The following is a 23,004-nucleotide window of genomic DNA, read 5'->3' on the forward strand; positions in this document are numbered from 1 at the left end:
TAAGTATAAGACTTTATATTGATCCCCCAAATTAAATGAGATCAAATTAGATAATATACGTAAAGCACACTACAAACCTTAAATGCTACGTAAATGCTAGCATTATTATTAAATTTTGTCTCTTGGAATTTGGTCCAATGTTAGTCTGTTAGGATTTATTTTCAGATCCTGGCTATCATCCAGTATGTTAGTTGTCTCTTTTCATTTCATATCAGCTGAAAATGTGATAAACATCTCATCTATGCCTTTATCCAAGACGGAAAAAAATGCTGAAGAGTAGAAAGCTAAAAAAGGATCCTTTGGGCCCAACACTGAACATTGCCTTTCAAGCTAATAGCAAATGATTCATAGCTTCTCTCTGGGCCCTGCTATTCAACTAATCTAAAATTTACCTAATTATCATTTACTTCATATAGATAATAAGATCACAGATTTAGAGATAGAAGACACTTTAAAGACCAGTTAGTCTAAGCCCCTTAACTTGATCTTTTCCACAAGGAAGCAGTAATCAAAGGCTTTACTAAAATCTAAGTAAACTATATCTACAGTATTTCTCTGATGTGCCAATCAAGTAAGCCTGTCTAAAAAAAAGAAAAATTAAGTTAGTCTGCAATAACCTGTGCTTTAAAAAGCCATAATGGTTGCTTATGATCACTGCTTCTTTTTCTAAGTTTTCATTGGCCATCCTTTTAATAATTTGTTACAGAATTTTTCAAGGAATAGAGGTTGGGCTCATTGGCCTCTAGTTAGGAGACTCTATTCTCTCACCTTTTCTGGAAAACTTCAACATTTGTTTTTCTCCAATCCCATTTTTACCCATTCTACAAGATCTTCCAAAGATCAATGGTAATGACTAAATAATTTTACTTTGACAGTGGTTGTACTGCTCTTCATGTACTTTATCTTTACTCTGGAAGCACTGGAAACTTGTAGCTCCCCTGACTGAATTGTCCCTGAGATCCTGAAATAACACAATACTCAAAAGTCCAATAAAGCCAACAACAGACCACCCCAGACTTCCCTTCAAGAAGTGAGTAGAGTCCAGTGGTATCCTCAAGTTCAAAATCAGGAAAGAGAATGGAAAAATGGGAATAAAAAAAGTCCCATTATAAAAAGCTATTATGGTTACAAGGAAGCTCAAAACAAATTCGGAAGAGAATGACTCCAAAATATTTATAAGCAAAGTCTCAAAAAAAAAAAAAAAGTTTGGGCACAAATTCAACAAAACTTGTGCAAGAAATAAAGTAAGAATTTTAAGAGTTAAAAAGTTTATTTTTTAAATGACAATTTTTTTTTACATAAATGAAATTAAGAATGCTAGAGGAAGAAAAAAAATAAGTTAAAGCTATGGAAAAAAGCACAGGTAAAGGAATTAATAATTTGGCACAAGAGGTACAGAACCTCAGACATTCAGGAGTAGATAATACACTTCATCATTAGTCCTTTGGGATTGTCTTAGATCACTGGATTGCTGAGAATAGCTAAATCATTCACTGAAAATTAGAATGGACCAAATAGAAGCCAATGATTCTATAAGACAACCACAAACAGTAAAACAAAACCAAAAGACAGAACAAATAGAAAAAAAAAATGTGAGCTATCTCTCAGCAAAAACAATTGAAGAGGAAAAGAGATCAAAGAAAAAACAATTTAAGAATCATTAGACTACCTGTGTTCAAAAAAAATGGCCGAGACATCCTATTTCAAAAACTCTTAAAAGAAAATATCTCAGATCTCTTAGAATCAGAGGGCAAAGTGGAAATAGAAAGAATTCATTGGTCACCACCTCAAAAGAAATCCTAAAACAAAAACTCTCAGGAATATTAGAGCTTGAATCCTTGTAAGATTAATAAAGTTTACATTAATGGGAGATAAAGATCTTCCCCATCCATTAATAGATCTCACATGGAGCCCTTGGGGGGAGGAACTAGTTTAAAGGGAAAGTTTGCTTATGGGGAGGTTTGCTTGCTAGATGGCTTTCACATCTTTTGTTAACTAGGCATTGAAGCAGGAGGGTTTGATGTCTTCTGGCTTTGAAAAGTATATATAGACTCTGAGGTAGGGCTTTGATTTGGGGCTCACTCTTTGGAAGAAGGTTCACATGCCAGATGAGACTCTGAGTAGCTTTTAAGGAGCTGCCCCGTCCTGTAATTAAAGTAGATTGTTGACCCCCTTTTAAGTTGCTTTCCTTAGAAAACTACATCTAAGAACCTGTGCCAGCAGATCATCCTAGATGTGTGACAGGGTATTTGCTGTTACCATTCTGGGCTCCCAAGATAAAAAAAAAAAATCACACACACACACACACACACACACACACACACACACACAGTTTTACAGAACAAATATTTTTATTAAGGGGATTTGTTCTGTGAAGTTTAGATTTAGTCAAAGCTGCTGCACTGGGGGACCTAGAGGGCCACACATGGCCTTTAAGCCACAGGTTCCCCACCCCTGGGTTAGAGAGCACAATTGATACATACCTCACATTCATCTAATGGAACAAAGTAGACACGTAGATGTAAACACACACACACACAAAGTTGGTTACAGAAATGCATTTCACTCAATAGGAAAACATGAGGGAAAGGGAAAAGAAATGATGAAAGGGATAGTTTCAGACAAGCCTGGGAAGACTTCTATGAACTGATGCAGAATGAAGTTAACAGAAGCAGAACGATCTATGCAATGACAATATGGTAAAGACAAACAACTTTTAGAGATGTAGGAACTGTGATCAATGTCATGACCAATCATGATTCCAGAGGACTAATTATGAAAAATGACACCCACCTCCTGATAGAAAGATGATGGACTTAAAATGCAGAGTATTTTTTGGACATAGTCAAAGCAGAAATATGCTTGGCTTGACTATACAGATTTGTAACAAGGGTTTTGGTTTTCTTTTGTTGGTCTCTTTTATAGATGGATGGAAGTTGAAATAAGTAAGGAGAGACAGAAGGCAGATTTTTTTCTAATTGAAAAAAATTACAGTTTTTTTTAAAAAGAAGTAGGGCAAATGGTCCACTATTACACAACAAAATCCTCTGCCAACAATACTACAGAACAACAGAAAATATTTTCTCTTCAATGAACAAAAATACAAATAAAATTCTAACCTTACCATAAGATATTTTAAAATTTTCTGAATCATGTTTAACTCAAAAAATTTTTGTAAATATCTATAAACTTCCACTTAATACTATCCTAGTGGGAAAAGTGCCATATAGTCAGCAAGAATAAATAAAATGTTTCTGGAAGTCTCTCATTCCAATCTTATGACAATGTTGTAGATTAGCTCACTCAAAACTAAGTTAAATACACATACACTAGGCTGCTAGATGACACAATAGATAGTGTCAAATCTGGAGTCAGGAAGACCTGAATTCAAATTCAGCCTCAAACACTTACTAGCTAGGTGACCTGGGCTAGTCACTTGACCTCTGAGTTTTCTCACCTGTAAAATGTAATTAAAAATAGCACCTACCTCCCAGGTAAAATGAAATAGTATTTATAAAGTGATTTACAAACCTTAAAGGGCCATATAAATGTTAGTTATTATTTTTGTCATATTATTATTATATTATTATATTATTAACCATGTAAAGTCATATTGGTCCATTAGCATCTAGTCTGAAATAAATTACTTAAACCATAAACATTCAGAATTGACAAAATTATAACTTTTGGCATAATTAGTGGCCTTTAAAGAACATTCATAATTTATGACAGATAAATCATCTCAAACATCAGTAAGTGTATAAAATACACAACTGTTAAGAGAGAGAGTTTCTTAAACTTTTTTCAAGGATGTTTAAAACTCAATTCAACAAAATATAAATACCTATGTAAAACATCTATGCGAGACCCTAAAGAAGATACAAAATTAAGATAAAATAATACAGTCTCTGCCTTCATGGAGCATAGAAAGAAGAGGCAGATATTACTTAATACAGCCAGTATGTAGATACTGAAGCAAAATACTAAAAATGCTTTGTCAAGCATCCATATTATATGAAACTACTACTTTTTCAAGATAGTGCATGTCAATAAAAAACTTCCAACAAAATAATCAACAATACCTCATTCTGAAGTTCATCACCACTTTTAACAGAGGCAAGCATATCATACAAAGTGCAGCAAAGATCTTCTATTCTTGGGGCTTCAGCAGTTCCCTTCAAAGTTTCATTGAAATACTTTTCAACTTCACACCATAAAAAAGAACCATTGTTTTTCTCTGCAGGCTTGAAATCTGACGTATAACTCTCCTGAAAATGTTCTAAATGATTATTTAAAAATTTCTTATAATCAAGGCTTATAACTTTCTGGGCATCAGCTTCACCATTTATTGGCAATTCTTCAAAGTGATCTAAATCGTGCATGTCAAATGAAAACACTATATTTTTTCCAAATAATACTCTGTCACCATTTTGCTCTTCAGTCATTTGTACAAGTGCTGTGAGACGGTCTTCAGTGAAGTGGGATGCAATCCGACAAGTGGCATTACAAGCTGCAGTTGCAGATGATGATGGAAAGGGACCAAACATCTGGTTAAGAGCCTTTGTTTCATTGTGACCAACACAATCCTTCAAGTGAAATGTCCTAAAAAGAAACGCAGCTCCACTTTCAATTGCTTCCTGTCCATTGTCTGTTCCAACTATTCAAAATACAAAAGAAACAAGATTAGCTTAACTCTAACATAGAATAGGATAACAATTTTTACAAATATTTTGCAAAGTAAAACCACATCAGTAGTCAACAGATTAACGTATAAGGGGAATAAATTTGTTCAATCCAAATGCCACTATCCAAATATTAGAGAAATAAGATATACTGCTATTTCCAATAGTTAATCTATATTTGACTATATCTGAAAACAATCCTATTTTCTTCTATAAGACAATTCTGGAATAAGAACTATAGTTAAATTAAGAACTACAGTTAAAATATAATTAATAGGTGCTAACACACTGAGTTAAGTTATAAAATTAATAGTTCATAAAATCTTAGAATTTGAGACCTTTGGCAAATACTGATTTAGACTGTCAACTTCTTGAGAACATGAACTAACTGTGGGTATATATATTTGGGTTTGGGCAAGTAAGGGGATGAAAGGCAAATCTCTAATATAAGGGCAAATCAACACATGATTGAAATATTAGAATTCATGTATTTATGATAATAAAAACTTTAAAAGTTTTAAAATTTCTGACCATTGTATTTGAAGCTGGCTGCTTAAACAAAAATCCTTTCCTCACACAGGGTAGAGGGAGAATACATATACATACCCACACATATATACTCACATATACATATATACATCTATATGTATATTTTATATATATAAAATATATATACACATATGTACAAATAGTTGCAGAGACCTGATGGCTTGATAAATATTCTATCAACCCCTATAATCATATTTATTTGGTTTATTCATCATTCATCTCTTTAAAAGAACTGAAGTCTTTTACTCAAGATTACATCTGCAAAGAATTCTACCTCCTTTTGTCCTCCTGAGTATAAAATAGTGCTAAATCTGAACCAGCTCAGCACACTCACAGGTTATAGTTGTACGCAAGATGGGTTTCTTAGAATTATCACAAACACTGTATCATCTCAAGGAATATTGACTAACACTGAGACCTAAGGAGCCGTGAAACAGAAAGAATACCTCTATCTTTCTCTTTTTTTGTATGCTTTATTAAGCACACAAATCAGCTAAAAACCATTAATAAATTGCCTTTAGTGCAATTAAATATGGAATTCCTCTATTCCTTGAAATCTCAATTTCTAAGTAAAAAGATCAAGAAATTATACTCTTATTATAATACATCAAAAAAAGATCCAGAAATTATACTCTTATTATAATATAATATCAAAAAAATAGGAATAAGTGCTTTGGTACACGTCTGTATTCCACGACTATGAAAGATAGAAAAAAATACATCTGTATAATTTAACAATCACTGGGGAAAAAGTTTTTCATTTTAAGCTCTGTGACTTTCTATCTCATATTTTTAAAAAAATAATTGTTTTGTTCTTGACCAATAGTCATTTTTCTAGATTCAAAATAAAGTTACGTGTAATAAAGATAATTCAAATAATCCTCCAAGAATACAGTGTATAACTTCATATTTTAACTAATCATATTATCACATATACACAAAACGTACATACATAAGCAAGTATACCTACATACATGCAAAATAATAACGATAAATTCAACTATTGTGCTGTTTTAATGTTACTGCCAAATAAGCCATATGACTGAAAATATGATTCAATAATTATCTTCCATTCAGAATTCAATTCAATTTTAAAAATCTTTGCAAAGTTAACTCATTTGTTGAAATGCTCAATACAAAAATATTTCCTTATTTCTTATTATTTGAGGTCACCTAATTTACAATAACACACACATATGCATGTACACATAAGCATGACCACAACTAAAAAGCACACACTGAAGAAATGGCTCAAAGAATGAAAGGAAAGCATCTATAAGGGGCAAAGAATTATATCAGATCTAATCTATAAAAATTGTAGAATTTCTAAGTCAACTGAATCAAACCTCCTCATCTTACAGAAGAATAAACTAATGCACACAGAAAGTAAGTTGCCTGAGACCAATGCAATCTTCCCAATGGCAAGACTGCTGACACTGAGAGCAAACATGCCATTTCAACTGTACAACAGTACCTATAAAAACACAAGTTTCTGGGACAACGATTAAAAAATACCCATGAACATTTTCTTTCGTCTATTGCTAGAGACACTAGTCAGTGACTGGCAAAAGAAACAATTCATCTGCTCTGACTCTGTAAAGATCAATTTGCCTTCTCCACCCTGCCAAAATGGCTCGAGTAGAGAACAGAAGCTCCTAGGCTATTTACTCCTTACCTCAATCCTATTATTCTGTCTTGTCCATACCATTTCCCATTTAATCTTCACCAACAGAATACCCAATTTCTATTCAAAATGCTTCTTATCCTCAATTCTTCCTAGAATTCCCTCATACTATTTTACCTTCCACTATTTACCTCTTAAACCCAATTGCTCTTTAATCAACTCTGCCTTTTTCCCCAATTACAAAGACAAAAACAATACTCTTCCCACTGTGGGTATCAGTGACATTATTCACTTTCTTGCTTCTCTCATCTGACCTCTCTTCTCATTCTCCTATACTGGATCATCAACCATATCCCACCTCCAATTGTGGATATATTCCAAAATTTTGTCTTGGATCCTATGCTTTCTCTCTTTATACTCTCATGACTTCATTTGCTCCCAATAATTCAATTATGATCTCTATGCAGAAGATTCCTAGATACCTATATCCAGTCCTGATCCCTCCTGAGCTCCATTCATGAACTACAGCCTATTTTGCATTTCTACCTCCATAAGTGATAAGTATCTCTAAACTGAACATTTTCAAAATACAACTCATTTTTCTCCCATGCTCTACTTCTAACCTTCTCCAGTTCTGTTGAAAGTATCACCATCCTCCCAGTCATCCAGATTTATAACCTCAACATCATTTTCAGCCTTCAATCTCACTCACCTCACATATCCAATCAGTTGTTTAATCTTGTCATTTTTTCCATCACAACATCTTTTACATGTGTACCCTTTTCTCCACTCACACTGCTACCATCCTACCTCATCACCTTGCCTTGAGTATTCTAAATGGTCTTCCAGCTCTCTCCCCACTCTAATCCATCCTCTACTTAGCTGCCAAGTGATTTTCCTAAATTGTAAGTCTATCCATGTAATTTCTCTAATCAATAAAATCCATAGTTCTGTTATTACCTACAGGATCAACTGTAAAATCCTCAATTTGGCATTTAAATTTCTTCATAACCCAGTTTCTTCCTACCTTTCCACTCTTGGCTTATTTAATGTCCCTAGGACATGCCACTCCATCTCCCATCACCTTCATGTCTTATTTTGCCTGGATATTTTCAAGACATATCTTAAATCTTACCTTATACAAAAAGACTTTTCTGGTCCCCATAGCTGCTAGTAGTTTCTTTTCTGATATTATTTTCCTCCTTTTCTGTATATACCCTGCACATACCAATTATTTATATGTGTCCTCCTCCATGAGAACATAAGCCACCTGAAGACAGAAACTGCTTTTGTTTTATTCTGTATACTCATCCTTTTAACAATGTGCCTAGTAGATTACACTTCATAAATTCTTTTTGTTTGATTGACCTTGAGTGATGAGCTGTCCTTGTTCTGGGTGGAGGGGATGCTTCTTGAGGAAATAAAAAGTACAAAGATAGAAAGGAGAAGTAATATCAGAATCAGAGGAGGGAGAAGTCAGAGAAGGAAAGTCCTACTATCATTATTTGTGGGAATTTCCCCAGGAATTCATGTTCAGTCTTTCGAAAAAAGGATGATTTAAGAAAATCAAACTGGAAAATGTGGCCAGTTTTATTTTCTACAACTTATGGACTGAAAAAATATGAATAGAATGTGGTAGACAAGAACTTCTCATTCCTAAAGGAAAATCAAATATAATTCAGACATAAATGCATTCATGTTAAATTTTTTAAGGTTTTAAAATCTCAAAATTTTAATTCAAAAAACATCCATGAGTTTAAATCTAAAATTTTAAATGAGAATTAAGTTGACTGATGTTTTAATGATGCCTTTCATAACATGCATGACTTATCTTTCCTGCACAATTTAAATATATAGAGTGAATATAAACTGAAGTTAGAATAATGAAGTTCTAAGAACCTCCACAGCAACTTTTCACATTCATTAAGTGTTACAGCTAACAGCCAAATTATAAGGAGAATATCTTCTCTTGGAGACTCTTCTATCTAGGATGTTGTGACACAACTCTCTCCAGTTCTCTTACTTGTCTGCACTGTTCCTTCTTAGGTTGGCTCTTCCTCTAGAGGTCACACCCATTAACCATGGCCCCCTCAAGGCCTTATCCTGGACCCTCTTCTTTTCTCCCTCTATACTTAAAGGGGATTTCATCAGTTTCTAGGGGATTAATCATGTGTTTGCAGATAATTCTCAGATCTAATTATTCAGCTCTTTCCAGTGCTCCAATTCTACATCACCAACTTCCTTTAGGCAAATTATTCCACAGAAATTTTTTGAACAAAAACATGTTAAAAAAAAAGATCTCAAACTCTCTTCCAATTCTTCCTTGCCAACACACCAACTATTACTTTCAATTACTATCTCCCAGTTACGCAGGTTTTCAACTTTGTATTGTCTTCATCTCTCGCTCAAACTCACCCTATATATCCAATCTATTGTCAAAATCTTGTCACTGCTACCTTCACAACATTTCTTATGTACATTTCTTTCTTTCCATTCAAACACCTAGTATTCTAGGCCCTCATTCTCTCTCACTTGGAGTACTGCAATAGGTTTTTACTTGTTCTTCCAGTTGCAAGTGCAAGTCTCTCTTTACACCAATCTATCCTTTACTCACCTATCAAAGCAATTTTCATAAAACACGGGTCTGACCACACACTCCCCTAATTCAATAAGCTACAGTGACTCCTTATTACCTCCATAATCAAATATAATGTTCGGCTTTTAAAGCCCTTCACAACCCGGCCCCTTCTCACCTTGCCAATCTTCTCCCATGTTAATCCCCTCTAAATACTCTGCAATTCAGCAGCAGGCCAGTGCCTGCTCATTCTGTATATATATAACACTCCATCCACATCCAGCTATTCACCCTAGCTGGAATGCTCTTCTTCCTCAACTCTATCTCCTGGCTTCCTTGGCTTGCTTCATATTTAACTCAAATCCCATCTTCTTCAGGAAGCCATTATCAATGTCCAATCTGGTGAGTGACTTCCTCTGAGATTACCTTCTATTTATACAGTATGGCTATTGAAAAAACAGTAATTTGCATGTTATTTCCCCGTTTACAATAGGAGCTCCTTAAGTGCAAAGATTGTTTTTGCCTTTCTTGGTAACCTCAGTGCTTAGCATGGTGACTATATATGGTAAGCATTGAATAAATGCTTATTAAGAGAACAAGATAGATTAATGGACAGAATGGTGAAATTAAAATCAGAAAGGCCAGATCTAATTATTCAGCTCTTTCCAGTGAGTTCAAATTCTATCTCTGACATGTACTAGCTCTGTGATCTGATCAAATCTCTTAACCTCTCTCAGCGTAGGTTTCCTAGGGAACAATAATAATGCATCTACACCTCAGAGTTGTTGGGAAAATCAATGAGATACTAAATGAAAACCAGTTTGCAAACTTACTTAAAGGGTTATACAAAATCTATCACTGTAGTTATACTGCTCATTGTTGTTAACTGACTGGCTAAAGCAAGCGCTTTTATTGTAAAGTGAAGTTCATAAACAGAACTTGAAAAAAAATTAAACTTTGTCTTATCCACATCCTACAAGTAATAGTACTTTTAAAATGTTTAAGTCTTTTAAATATTTAACTTTACCTATCTGCTTTGCTGCTCGTAATATATCTTTTAAGTCTTCATTTACAATTTGTACTTCCTTCTTCTCCAGATTGTCATCCACAAATTTTACAATTTTATTCCATGTAAGTCCTAAATCTGAAATTTCTTTCTGAAGTTTGGATCGTTTCACCTGGAGGGAAAAAAGCATAACTCAGACATGTGTTTTCTAAAATCCACTACAAATTCTTCAAAGTGCATTATATATCAAGTCCACCCACTAAAAAATAAATAAAATCACATAGAGGATCAGAGATCTAGTGTCTGAAAAGAACTCAGAAGATATCTAGCCCAACCTCATCATTTTACAGATGATGAAACTGAGGCCCAAGGACATTAAACGACTTGTCTAAGAGAATACAGGAAGCAAGCTTCAGAAGCAGGATTTGAACCCAAGCCTTCTCTATTCATCATATTACATTTTACATTTCTCAAAATTAGCTTTATTTAAAGCTGACATTTTGTCAGCTTCTGTGGTTTTGTGCTATACCATAAGCTAACACACATTATTACATTTCATTCTTTCTCATGTACCTAAGTCCAGCCAAATTGGCCTTACTGCATTCCTCATCTATGACATTCCATCTCCCAGCTCTGAGCTTTTGTAATATATGTCCCAAATATGAGGAATGAACTTCCTCCTCACCTCTGCTTCTTAGAATCCCTTGGTTGTTGTTATGTAGTCATTCAAATTGTGTCTGACTCTTCATGACCCTATTTGGGGTTTTCCTGAAAAGATACTAGAGTGGTTTGCCATTTTCTTCTCCAGCTCATTTTATAAGTGACTTGCCCAGGGTCACACAGCTGGGAAGTATACGACACCAGACTGAACTCAGGAAGATGAGTCTTCTGACTTTACGCCCAGCACTCTATCCACTGTGCCACCGAGCTTCTCCTTAGAATCCCTAATTTCCTTCAAAATTTGGCTCCAGACTCTCCCTAAAAATTAATTTGTGCCTCTATTGAATATATTTTGTGTGCATGAATGTCCCCCCTTATAAAATATGAACCCTTTGAGGGCAGAGACTGTTTCATTTTCATCCCTATTATCATACAGTGACTAGAACATAACAGGAGCTTAATAAAAAATGCTTGGTGATTAAATGAATAAGGTGACTTTTTATTTTTCAAAGACATACCCTATTACTATAACGATGACTAGTTCCACCAATAAAAGCTGGCCTCATAGTTTTTAAATGTCTTACTTTGATTGCATTATTCAATGGTTTGTTATCATTTAGACCTTTAAAGTAAGAAATAAAAGCAAAGGGAATTTTACCATAAACAATAACAATAGTTAACATTTCCATTGTATTTTAAAGAATGTGAAGCATTTTATAAGCAGGATCTCATCAGATCCCAACCCTGTGTGGCAGGTTCCAATATTAATCCTCACTTTACAAACGTTGTTGTGTTCGTCCTTTGTTGTCAAAGAAGACCATGTCATCAGAGAAATGATGCCATGACTTGCACTTGATTTTATTTTGAGTGAGGGAGGGCTGACAGATGAATTAGTGATGGGGGGGGAGGGAGGGTGGGATCTGGAACCCTAGAAGGAAAAGCCCTTGAACTTTCAAACAACTTTCAGGAACCCTGTCCCTGGCATTTACCTGATGCACCTGGCCAACCCCAGCCCACCTTGATTACTTAGTTAGCTTATGCAAATCCTTGGTTGCCTCCAAACCACTCCAGGCCACTTCCAGATAGCATCCAGATCTTCCCACAGTTTTTCTGTACAAAAATATCAGTTCTATCCTGATCAAATGCACAGATTCTTAAAATCTGGCCTGCTTGTATTGGCATCACAAACAACTCAGATTTGCAAGGATCTTGCCCACCCAATCACTGTCTAAATAAACTCACTACTTGGACTAAAAAAAGGCTTGAGTGGCAGAATTCTTTCGAGATAGACCACAGCCCGGCACCCTTTCATTTTGGGGCTCCTAGTAGTCATAGACTGCAACATATTGACAAGAAAGCTTAAGTAACTTGCACAAGGTCACACTGCAGGAAGTTCCTGTTGCAGGGATTCGAACCTAGGTTTGACTCCAAGTCCAGAGCTCTACATAATTTGTCACACTGCTTCATAATACTATCAAGTATATAAGAAGGCATATTATTATCGTCATTTTTTGAGTCAAAGGTGCACAATTCTTACATATGGTACCTACAAAGGCACAATTTCAAAGATAATATAATTTAATAAACCTTTATTAAGCACCTACACCTGCAAGACCCTATGCCAGGTATTAAGGATATAAAAACAAAAGTAGAAAACATTTACTCTCCTCTACTGAGAAATATAACCTGTACAAAAATAAGTGGACACAAGTACTACTGAAGGAATGAGAGCATTAACAATAAAGGAGATCAGCAAGGCTTTCTCAGGGAGATGGTACCTCAAATGAGCCACAAAGGTAACCTGGCATTCTGAAAAGCCAAAATAAACAGGATAGAGACTTCCAAAATTTGGAACATAATTGTTTATATTCATTACATAAAAGCCTGTCTTGTCTGATAGAATTTAAAAAGCTTGTTTTTATTAAAATATAAGAATTAAGAAAAGAAATGACTAATACAACAGATTAAATTCATGTTTCTTGAATAAAAGATACTATCTGAAGACATAAACTTCACCTTAGATATTGACAAATACAAATACATCCTAAAACTCAGTCTATAAGCATTTACTAAACACCTACTATGGTGCCAGGCACTATGTAAAATTCTGAGAATAAAAAGAAAATTAAAAATCAGCTCTGGTTCTCAAGGGGTTCACAGAATAAAGAAGAAGAGAATATACTAACAATGTACATACAGGAAAAATTTGGAGAGGTCAAAGGGGGATAGCAGTAAGACTAAGGAGGAATGGGAAAAGCCTTTTGCGGAAGGTGGGACGTTCTGAGACTTCAAGGAAGCCAGGAGACAGAGATGAGAAAGGAGAGAATTCAGAGCATGAGAGACAACCAGTGAAAATGGATGGAGTCACAAGATAGAATGTCTTGTTTCAGAAGCAGTAAGGAGTCCATTGTCACTGGATAAAAGAGTACAAAATGAGAAATTTATCTCAACAGTCATCAATGGGAAAGGGACTGGAGAAATCTAATAGAAAGAAATTTATACAATTCTATATAATTTTTAACCTAGTGGAATCCCTTCTGCACACTAGCTTACAGAGTAAAATTGTCTTGATAAACTTGACACCGAAACAGATGAAGGAAAATCATTTCACTAAGTTATCAGATTGATACATTAAAGTCACACTTACCTAAGGGAGATTCTTCCACTTTTTAGTTGCTTTTTTCCTGAAATAGTCACTATATGTACAGGTGTCTCTGATACTATTTTGTAAAAGAAACCTACAAATTAAAGTACCTACAACTTCTAAGTTGGCCTACACAGATCTGTTGTCACATTTTTAATGTTTACCTTTCAGAATACTGGGGGAGGGCAAAGCAAAGATGGTGGAGTAGAAGGACAGACCTGCTCTCCCCCCCAGTCAATGACATACCTGTAAAAAATGACTCTAAACAAATTTTAGAGTAGCAGAAGCCATAAAACAACAGAGCGAAACAGATTTCTAGCCCAAGATGGCCTGGAAGACTGACAGGAAAGGTCTGTAGCACCAGGCTCAGACTGGAGCACAGGTCAGGCCAGCCTTGGCCTTGCAGCACATACAGGACTGAAGTAGGCTTCAGGGAGCGGAATCACAGGCAGCAGCTGCAGTTTCCAGATTTCTCAATCCACAAACCCCAAAGATAGCTTCAAAGATCAGTAAGAAAGCTCTTTCACCTGGGTAAGCTCAGAGTGCTGTCTGGCCAGGGCCTGGCCCCAGCAGTTGTCCACTTTTGGAGCCCTTGGCCTAAAGACTCTGGGGGAATCAATCAGCTGATTTGGGTCTCAGTCTGAGTGGCATTCCTGGGGTGAGGAGGAGTGCTGGTGTGGTGTAGCAGATTGTGGCTATGGAGAGGGAGTCCTACTCCCAGATCCAGAGCAGAAAAGAATGCTTGTAGTTGCTCACGGACCAGAAAGAAGGCCAGGAGAGGAGGAAACTCCCCTCCCTTGACTGTGCCACCTTGGAGGAACTGAGAACTTACAAATCCCTAAAGTATACCCTCCACTTGACAAAGAACTCAAAAGTCAAGTAACTGGTTGGGAAAATGCCCAAAAAAGGTTAAAAAAAATAAGACTATAGAAGATGACTTTCTTGATAAACAGGTATTTTCTTTTATCCTTTCAGATGAGGAAGAACAAAGCATACCATCAGAGGAAGACATAAAAGTCAAGGCATCTACATTCAAAACCTCCCCCCAAAAATATGCAAAGGTCTCAGGTCATGGAAGAGCTCAAAAAGGATTCTGAAAATCAAATAAGAGAGGTGGAGGAAAACTTGGGAAGGGAAATGAGAATGATGCAAGAAAATCAAGAAAAGCAAGTAAACAGTTTATTAAAGGAGACCCAAAAAAATGCTAAAGAAAATAACACCTTTAAAAGTAGACTAACCCAAATGGGAAAGTAGGTCCAAAAAGCCAATGAGGAGAAGAATGCTTTAAAAAGCTGAATTGGCCACACTGAAAAGGAAGTTCAAAAGCTCGCTGAAGAAAAATAGTTCTTTAAAAATTAGAATGGAGCAGATGGAAGCTAATGACTTTATGAGAAACCAAGAAATTACAAAACAAAACCAAAAGAATGAAAAGAATAGAAGACAATGTGAAATATCTCATTGGAAAAAAAAACTGACCTGGAAAACAGATCCAGGAGAGATAATTTAAAAATTACAGGACTACTTGAAAACATGATGAAAGAAAGAGCCTAGACATCAGCTTTCAAAAAATTATCAAGGAAAACTGCCCTGATATTCTAGAACCAGAGAGTAAAACAGAAATGGAAAGAATTCACCAATCACCTCCTGAAAGAGGAGGAAAAGGAAAATTCCTAGGAATATTGTCACCAAATTCCACAGTCCCCAGCTCAAGGAGAAAATATTACAAGCAGCCAGAAAGAAACACTTTAAATATTGTGGAAATACAATCAGGAGAACACAGAATTTAGCAGCTTCTATAAGAAGGGATCGCAGGGTTTGCATTATGATATTCCAGAGGTCAAAGTAGATAGGATTAAAACCAAGAATCACCTAACCAGCAAAAGTGAGTATAATACTTCAGGAGAAAAAAGGGAATCTCAATGAAATAGAGGATTCCAAGGATTCTTGCTGAAAAGATCGGAGCTGAATAACAAATTTGACTTTTAAATACAAGAATCAAGAGAAACATAAAAAGGTAAACAGGAAAGAGAAGCCTTAAGGAACTCATTAAAGGTGAACTGTTTACATCCTGACAGAGAAATATGTTATTTGTAAATCAATACACCTTTTTCAATATTATGGTAGTTAAGAGGGAATTTATATAGACAGACAGACACACACACACATATATGTAGGTGTGTATGAGTATGTATGTTTTGTATATTATATGTGTATGTGTGTGTATATCACATGGTGAGTTGAACATGAAGGAAAAATACCTAAAAAAAATAAAATTTACTGTTGAATGGAATGTACTAGGAGAAAGAGAAAGAGAGAGACAGAATGTAGCAAATCATCTCACATACAAGAGGGAAGAAAAGAGTTTCACCATGCAGGGAAAGAGTGGGGAGATGAAAGGAAATAACTAAGCCTTACTCTCATGGGATTTGCCTTAAGGAGGGCATAACCCACACTCAATTGAATATGGAAATCTGTTTTATCCTGCAGGAAAGCAAGGGGGTAGGGGATAGAAAAGGGAAGATAATAGAAGGGACAGCAAATTAGGGAAACGGACAATCAGAAGCAAGCAGTATTGTGGGAGGACAGGTCAAAGGAGAGAATGGAATAAATGAAAGGCAGGATAGGACAGAGGGAAATGTGGTTAGTCTTTTACAACATAACTATTATAGAAGTGCTTTGCATTGTTACACATGTAGGACCTATACTGAATTGCTTGTTTTCTCAATAAGGATGAGTGGGGAGGGAGGGAGAGAATATGGAACTCAAAGGTTTAAGAATGAATGTTAAAAATTGTTTTAGCATGCAACTGGAAATTAAGTTATACAGGCAATGGAGTACAGAAATCTATTTTGCCCTACAGGAAAATAGAGGGGAAGGGGAATGGAAGAAGGATGGGTAACAGAAGCGAGGACAGACTGGAGGAAGGGGTAGATGGGGTGCATGCTGGGGAGAGATGAGGAGAAAATTTTGAATTCATATTCTTGTTCAGAACTGAAAAATAAATAAATTATATATTAAAACTTTCAAAAAAAAATATCGGGGGAGTACAACCAAATTATCAAAGAACTACTTTATAGAGGTAGAAAAAATACTAACAAGCATAAGATCAAGAATATCAAGGCAATCAATGAAAAAAATATGTAAAGGAGAGGCAGAGCAGTTCCATATCTCAAACTGTACTACAAAGTGATAATTACAAAAGGTAATTATCAAAACAATTTGGTGCTAGATAATAGATTGGTTGATCCATGGAACAGATTAGGTAGAGAATACATAGAAGCAAAGGAACACAGTTAACTTAGTGTTTGATTAAGCTCAAAAATCACAGCTATTGGGGCAAGAATTCACTATCTGAAAAAAAAAAAAACTTCTAGGAAAACTGGAAACTAATCTGGTAGAAATCAGGTACAGACCAATATTTCACACCGTTTACCAAGACAAGCTCAAAATTGGTACATGATACATCAATAAATGGTGCTATCAAAGCAAATTAAGAGAGCACAGAGAAAATTATCTGTCAGATCTACAGAGAAGAAAAGTTCATGACCAAATAAGAGACAGAAAGGATCATGGGACATTAAATGGATAATTTTGTTTACTTTAAAAATATTCTGCACAAAGAAAAGCAATGCAGCTAAAATTAGAAAGAAAGAAACTGAGGGGAGGGAAGGGGGAAGAACTTTATAGCAAGTTTCACTTCTCAAATGTATATGAGGAAAAGAGCTAAATTTGTAATACTAAGAGCCAGTCCCCAATTGATAAATGGTCAGAGGATATAAATAGGCAGTTTTCAGAAACAGGAATGCAAATTAAAACAACTTTGAAGTAACACTCCACATCCTTTAAGCTAAGATGGCAGAAAAAGAAAATGATACACCCTGGAGGACAGTTTTTAAAAAAGGTACATTAATATACTGTTAGAGGAGCTGTGAACTAGTCCAACCATTCTGGAGAAAAATTTGGAATTATCTCCAAAGGGCTATAAAACTGTGCATACCTTCTGACCCAACAATACCACCAATAGGTCTAAACCTCAAGATTAAAAAAAAATAAAAGGTAAAGAATCTATCCATATAGATAAAAATATTTTTGGCAGCTCTTTTCGTGGTGGCAAAGAACTGGAGATTGTGCGGATGCCCATCAATTAGGGAATGGCTGAGCAAGCTATGGTATGATTGTGATGGAATACTATCGTGCTGTGAGAAGTGATGAAGGGGATGACTTCAGAAAAACCTGGGAAGACTTACACAAATTGATGCAAAGTGAAGTGAGCTGAAGCAGGAGAACAATGTACATGATAACAGCAATATCATAACAATAATCAACTGTGAAAGATGCAGTAATAGTAACTCTTATCAATGCTATGATTCACAATAATTCCAAATAATTCACAATGAAAAATGCTATCCACTTCCTGATAGAGAACTGATGTACTCAGTGCAGATCGAAGAATATTTTTCCTTTATTTTTATTGTTTGTTGTGTTTCCCCCTACAATATGGTTAATGTGGAAATGTTTTATACGACTTCATCTGTTTAGAATGAGTATGGTAAGGGGAAGGTGTAAAGGGGGAATGAGAATTTAGAACTGAAAATTAGGAAAAAAAATAGGAAAAAAAGAATACAGAGTGAAACATAAGCACAGAAATAGCTATCCCACTCAAGCAACAGAAAACCAGTTGTCACTACCATGGTATAGAAGTCCACTGTTAACATGAATATAACATGTGAGGAAAGGCTCCACTCAGCAGAGTTCTGAGACTCTATACACAAACTCAATGCAGCTAAGTGGCACAATGGATAGAGCACTAGGCTTGGAATTAGAAAGACTCATCTTACTGAGTTCCAATCCAACTTTAGACACTTCCTAGTTATGTGACAAGTCATTCAACCATGTTTGCCTCAGTTCCTCATCTGTAAAATGAACTTGAGAAGGAAATGGCAAACCATTCCAATATCTTTGCCAAGAAAACTCCAAATGGGGTCACACAGAGTCAGATACAACTTAAAACAACTCAACAACAACACAAACTCAAAAACAAAAACATACCACCCTACTCTATTTCCAGGTGTTACTACTGTCTCTGTTTCAATCCAACAAGGTATAGTGATGATCTAAGTAAGAGACTACATTTACCTTGGATTCACCTAGCTAACATCTACTTAGCAGATTACCTTACAGCTGCTCTTATAGACTCTTTACATGAATACTCTTTGAAACTTAAAACAATTCAATCTTAAATAAATAAGACTAAGTATATATTTGAGTCTATGTGGATACGTGAGTGTTTTACTATGCCTTTCGTATAAAAATTGTTACCATTAAGTCAGCTGATTCTTCATTATAATCATCTTGTTTGGTGACATTTGAAAAGGAGCGCAATGCTCCTGTAAGACGAGGTAAGTCCATATTATTCATTCAGTGATCCATATAAGAAGGAATGAAATCTTACTGCAATTCCTAAAACCTGAAACAGATAAAACAAAAAGATATTTATTTGGTTGTTTTTCTCTTTATCAATCAAGTCAAATTAATTCATCTCTATAAAAAGAAACCATTGCTGAAATAACAATTATTACAAATTCATAAAAACTCACCTTCCATCTTCTCAACACAAAGTTATTTAAACATATCTGCTGTCAATATATTTCATGTTATGATAAAAGTATTATTAGTCAAAAATGTATATGGCAGATTCTCAATACTTCTTAAGGATATATAGTAGATGTCCCTCAGAATAAGGAAATGTTAAAACGCTATGACAATAATAAGAGGGAGGGGTGCTAAAATCATAACCAACAGCCTAACACACAGCCAAGGCTAACTATCTTTCCTCTTCTCCATTACACATACATCCTTTTCAAGTGACTCTACATCCTGAAAGGGCTCAGTTAGTGAATAATGGAAAATGAATTCTGCATAAAGCAAAAAGAATATTCTAAGATGTACTAACATCTTTCTAAATGATACAATGTCACTAGAACTCTTAATGCCACATCCATAGCAGTTCTAGTTAACATTGTCATGTTTAAGAGCACACACACATTGACCACGTCTTCCCACCATGAACATTTTAGCAAGCAATGTTTCTTGTCTTCTGAACACAACAAAAATATTATTTTTATGTCTACTAATAAAAATAAAGCATCCAAAATTGTATACTTGAAAGATTTTCATTTTCCTGTGCTGTTAAAAATATTCACTCTTATACTGAGTTCACCTAGAAACATAGATATTGTCCCAATACTTATCTATATCATATGCATAGTCCCCATCTTAACCACCTTCATTGCCTTTTTTTAATATCTACAGCCTACACGGTTACAAGGCTACAAGGGCTCCTGACAATAAAAAATGAACAATTTTTACTTTCTCATTGAAATCTTATTAATACAATTAGTCAATTTACGAGTCAACTATTTAAGCAAGTCCAAAGAGACAGTGCCACAATATATTTTGTAATATATTTTCAAGAATTTAGAAGCAAAGCAGAAAAGGAGATAAATGAATTTCCATTATTTCTATTAAATATCCTTATGTAATCTTCCAAAGTTTATAGTCATAACACTTCAAAACTTTTATCAAAGATGTTTTATATAAAGTATATTTTATTTTGGATTCACTTACTATTCAGCAAATAATTCCATTAATTTATACTTTAGGAAAAGGGCAAATAGTTTCTCAAGGATTTTTCCTTCCCTAACAAATGTCTCAAAATGCTTTAAAAAACGTAAATAAGACCACTTTTTTAAACAACATATATATTCTTATATGTATTTAATCAATTATTTAAGCAAACCAACACTGGGACGGTATCATCTAATTTGTCTACTTCAAAGTTTAACACAGTACAGAATTAATATGTTGACTGAACTGTGGAATATGCAAGTACCTTGGTTTCAACAAAGCTTTTAAATAATGAACATATTATTTGTCATGTTTTCTTTATTAAACTTCTAAGAACTACTTATTTCTTTGACTCAAAAAAAAACCTAGGAAAAGGAGAAGTATTTTCCATGTATCAAGGAATATGTGGGTCAAAAATTTTCCTACTTGTAACACTTAAAATTCATTTAAATAACCAGGGGCAAAAGATTTTTTTTTTCTTTAAGAAATCCTGCAAAGTAACCAAATAAAAAATGAACAAGGTAAAATGACAATAAAGAAATTAAAGTAATTAATAGTATCTACTATGCAATTATAAGACATCAAAATGGAAAAATTCAAAGAAACAGAGATTATCTATAATATATAATACCAAAATTAACAGACATAAAATAAAGATCTTAATTTCAAAGAGATCCCAATTTTAAAAAGTGAACATGAACTAGCTGTAAAAGAACTATCTATAACACCCTGGTCCAGATGAATTTACAAATGAATTCTATCAAAAAGATAGAATAAAGAATAAATATATTACACATAAAAAAATATATTCTATCCGACTACTTTCATGAAACAAATTCAACTATAATGACTAAATCAGGAAAGTACAACTCAAAGGAAAAATAACTACAGACCAATATTACTAACAAATACTACTGATTCAAAGTCTTGAAATATAAATCTGACAACAAAAAATATTAAAGCAACATAGTTGAAAAAAATTATTCACCATGACTAAATTAGATTTATACAAAATACACAAGACAATCACATTAAAAAACACGTCAAACTACAGAATTATAGCTCAAGAAGCATCAAAAGCCTCCAAGAAAATATAAACCTTATTTATGAAAAGAAAATTCTACAAAGCACAAGCATAGAAAAGCCATTTAGAATGATAAATAATTACCTCTGTAAAACCAAAGGCTGGCCTTATATGTAATGAGGAAACAATAGAACCTTTCTGAATAAATACAGGAGTAAAGCAAGAATTTCCTCTTTGGGGCAGAGCAAAGATGGCAAAGTAGAAAGACAGACCTGTGGAAGCTCCCCTACGTAGCCCATAAAATACCTGTAAAAAATGACTCTAAAATTCTAGAGCAGCAGAAGCCAGAAAATGGCAGAGTGAAAGAGATTTCCAGCCCAAGACAGCCTGGAAGGTAGACAGGAAAGGTCTATCACACTGGGCATGGAGTGGAATGCGGCCTGTTGCGCGGCAAGGACAGATTCCGGGAGAGGCTTCAGGGCGCCACCGGCAGCAGTTGTGGTCCCCAGATTGCTCAAGCCACAAATGCCACAGGCAGCTTCAAAAATCAGTGACAGGGCTCCTTCATCCAGGAGAAGGGAATGTGGTCTGAACCACTGGCATCAGCCACTGCAGCAGTAGTAGCAGCATCCATTTTTGGAGCCCTCTCTCTACAGCCCTTGGGGGAATTGAGCAGCTGATTTGAATCTCAGTCCCCAGCTGGCTCTGGGGTGAAGAGGAGTGGAACTCTGGCCCCCGGGGGTGAAGAGGAATGGAGGTCTGGTATGGTGGAGCTGGAGGCAGATGTAGAGAGAGAATTCTACTCCCAGATTCTGGGCAGAAAAGTTTATGGTTGCTCCCAGGCCAGTGCACAGGCCAAGAGATTGTGCAACCTTGATTGTGCCACCTTGGAGGAACTGAGAACTTACAGGTCCCTAGACAATACCCTCATCTTGACAAAGGACTCAAAAGTCAAGTAACTGGCTGGAAAAATGCCTCAAAAAGAGAAAAAAAATAAGACTATAGAAGGTTACTATCATGGGGAACAGGTATTTACTTCCATACTTTCAGATGAGAAAGAATAAAGCACACCATCAGAGGAATATGCAGAGGTCTCAGGCCATGGAAGAGCTCAAAAAGGATTCTGAAAATCAAATAAAAGAGGTGGAGGAAAACTTGGGAAGGGAAATGAGAGTGATGCAAGAAAAGCAAGTAAACAGTTTATTACAGGAGACACATAAAAATGCTGATGAAAACACCTTTAAAAATAAGCTAACTCAATTGGCAAAAGAGGTCCAAAAAGCCAATGAGGAGAAGAATGCTTTATAAAGCAGAATTAAGCCAAATGAAAAAGGAGGTTCAAAACTCAATGAAGAAAATAGCTCTTTAAAAAAGTAGAATGGAGCAGATGGAAGCTAACGACTTTATGAGAAACCAAGAAATTACAAAACAAAACAAAAAAAAATGAAAAAATAGAAGACAATGTGAAATATCTCATTGGTAAAACAACTGACCTGGAAAATAGATGCAGGAGAGACAATTTAAAAGTTATAGGACTATCTGAAAGCCATGATCAAAAAAAAGAGGCTACACATCATCTTTCATAACATTATCAAGGAAAACTGCCCTGATAT

General features: G+C 35.1%; 1 protein-coding gene across 4 annotated transcripts in view; it reads right to left on the reverse strand.

The window, feature by feature from the left end:
* Positions 1–23,004, reverse strand: part of ASCC3 (activating signal cointegrator 1 complex subunit 3) — a 400,644-nt gene that overhangs the window by 355,352 nt on the left and 22,288 nt on the right. For 3 of the 4 annotated variants that reach the window (XM_072642929.1, XM_072642930.1, XM_072642931.1), the window contains exons 2-4: positions 19,060–19,207; positions 10,458–10,608; positions 4,083–4,657 (exon numbers count right to left, since the gene is read on the reverse strand). In XM_072642929.1, coding sequence (XP_072499030.1) covers positions 4,083–4,657; positions 10,458–10,608; positions 19,060–19,158 — 825 coding nt within the window. In that variant the 5' untranslated portion in view covers positions 19,159–19,207. The remainder of the gene's footprint in view (positions 1–4,082; positions 4,658–10,457; positions 10,609–19,059; positions 19,208–23,004) is intronic. The other variant, XM_072642932.1, reaches the window with a different exon arrangement.

This window comes from Notamacropus eugenii, chromosome 2 (genome assembly GCF_028372415.1).
Source record: "Notamacropus eugenii isolate mMacEug1 chromosome 2, mMacEug1.pri_v2, whole genome shotgun sequence".
NCBI classification, from domain to species: domain Eukaryota; kingdom Metazoa; phylum Chordata; class Mammalia; order Diprotodontia; family Macropodidae; genus Notamacropus; species Notamacropus eugenii.